The following is an 804-nucleotide window of genomic DNA, read 5'->3' as shown; positions in this document are numbered from 1 at the left end:
CCCCACCCCACCACCTCCTCGACTCTGGTCCAGGTCTGGGCAGCCATGTGGTGGTCACTCCTGGATGTTCTGCCCGATCCAGCCTCTGACAGCAGCCACCCGGGTGTACACGCCTGGGAACTGGGGCCGCCCACAGCCATAACCCCAGCTGGTGACCCCAGTGAGCACCCAGCGGCCGGAGGGCTCCCTGCAGGCCAGGGGTCCCCCAGCGTCACCCTGAGGAGGGGAGAGAGGAAAGGTACTCAGAGCGGGCAGTACTTCCCCCGCAGCAGCCAAGGGTGGGCTGGCCTGACCTCCGTGACCCCAAGTAAGTTGTAGTCATTGCCCCTGGGAGAGCCTCACTACCATCTGAGAAATGGGTTCAGTGCTCAGGTGAGCTTTCATCCAGCTGGCAGACATTGGTGGACACCTGCCTGGTGGGCCTGGAGAAGACACGGCCTCTGCCCCACTGCTCTTGACCCCTCTACCTGACTGGGGGAGGATGCCGTGGGGTGGAACCCGGCTCTCTAGAGGTGTCCGCCAAGGCGGGGTTCAGGGGAAACTCCAGGAGAGCAGAAAGGTGCTCTGTTTGAGGAAGTGCACTGGAGGTGGGGCGGGCAGCTGAGGGGCTTTGTGTCGTGAGGGTGGGGCCCCGGGGACCCCCGGTTCAGTTGCACAGTCGCTCACCGAACAGCTGTCCACGCCTCCCTGCGGGAAGCCGGCACACAGCATGCGGCTGCTGATCTGTACGGGGTAGAAGCGGCGGCAGGTCTGCTCGCTGAGGAGGCGCACGGCCGCCTTCTGCAGCTGCCTGGCCATGGAGCC

At 65.2% G+C, this 804-nt stretch overlaps 1 protein-coding gene across 1 annotated transcript in view; it reads right to left on the bottom strand.

Annotated features, from left to right (window-relative positions):
• Positions 1-22: 22 nt before the first annotated feature.
• TMPRSS9 (transmembrane protease, serine 9) overlaps positions 23-804 on the bottom strand; it is a 30,279-nt gene continuing 29,497 nt past the window's right edge. Inside the window, 2 exon segments of the mRNA XM_010828432.1 lie at positions 23-216; positions 667-802. Of these exon segments, the coding sequence (XP_010826734.1) occupies positions 55-216; positions 667-802 (298 nt within the window). The 3' untranslated portion in view covers positions 23-54.

The sequence above is a fragment of the Bison bison genome, unplaced genomic scaffold, assembly GCF_000754665.1.
Source record: "Bison bison bison isolate TAMUID 2011002044 unplaced genomic scaffold, Bison_UMD1.0 scf7180017864492, whole genome shotgun sequence".
Taxonomy (NCBI): domain Eukaryota; kingdom Metazoa; phylum Chordata; class Mammalia; order Artiodactyla; family Bovidae; genus Bison; species Bison bison.
The sequence above is the reverse complement of the archived record's forward strand: the minus strand, read 5'-3'. Positions and strand labels throughout refer to the sequence as shown.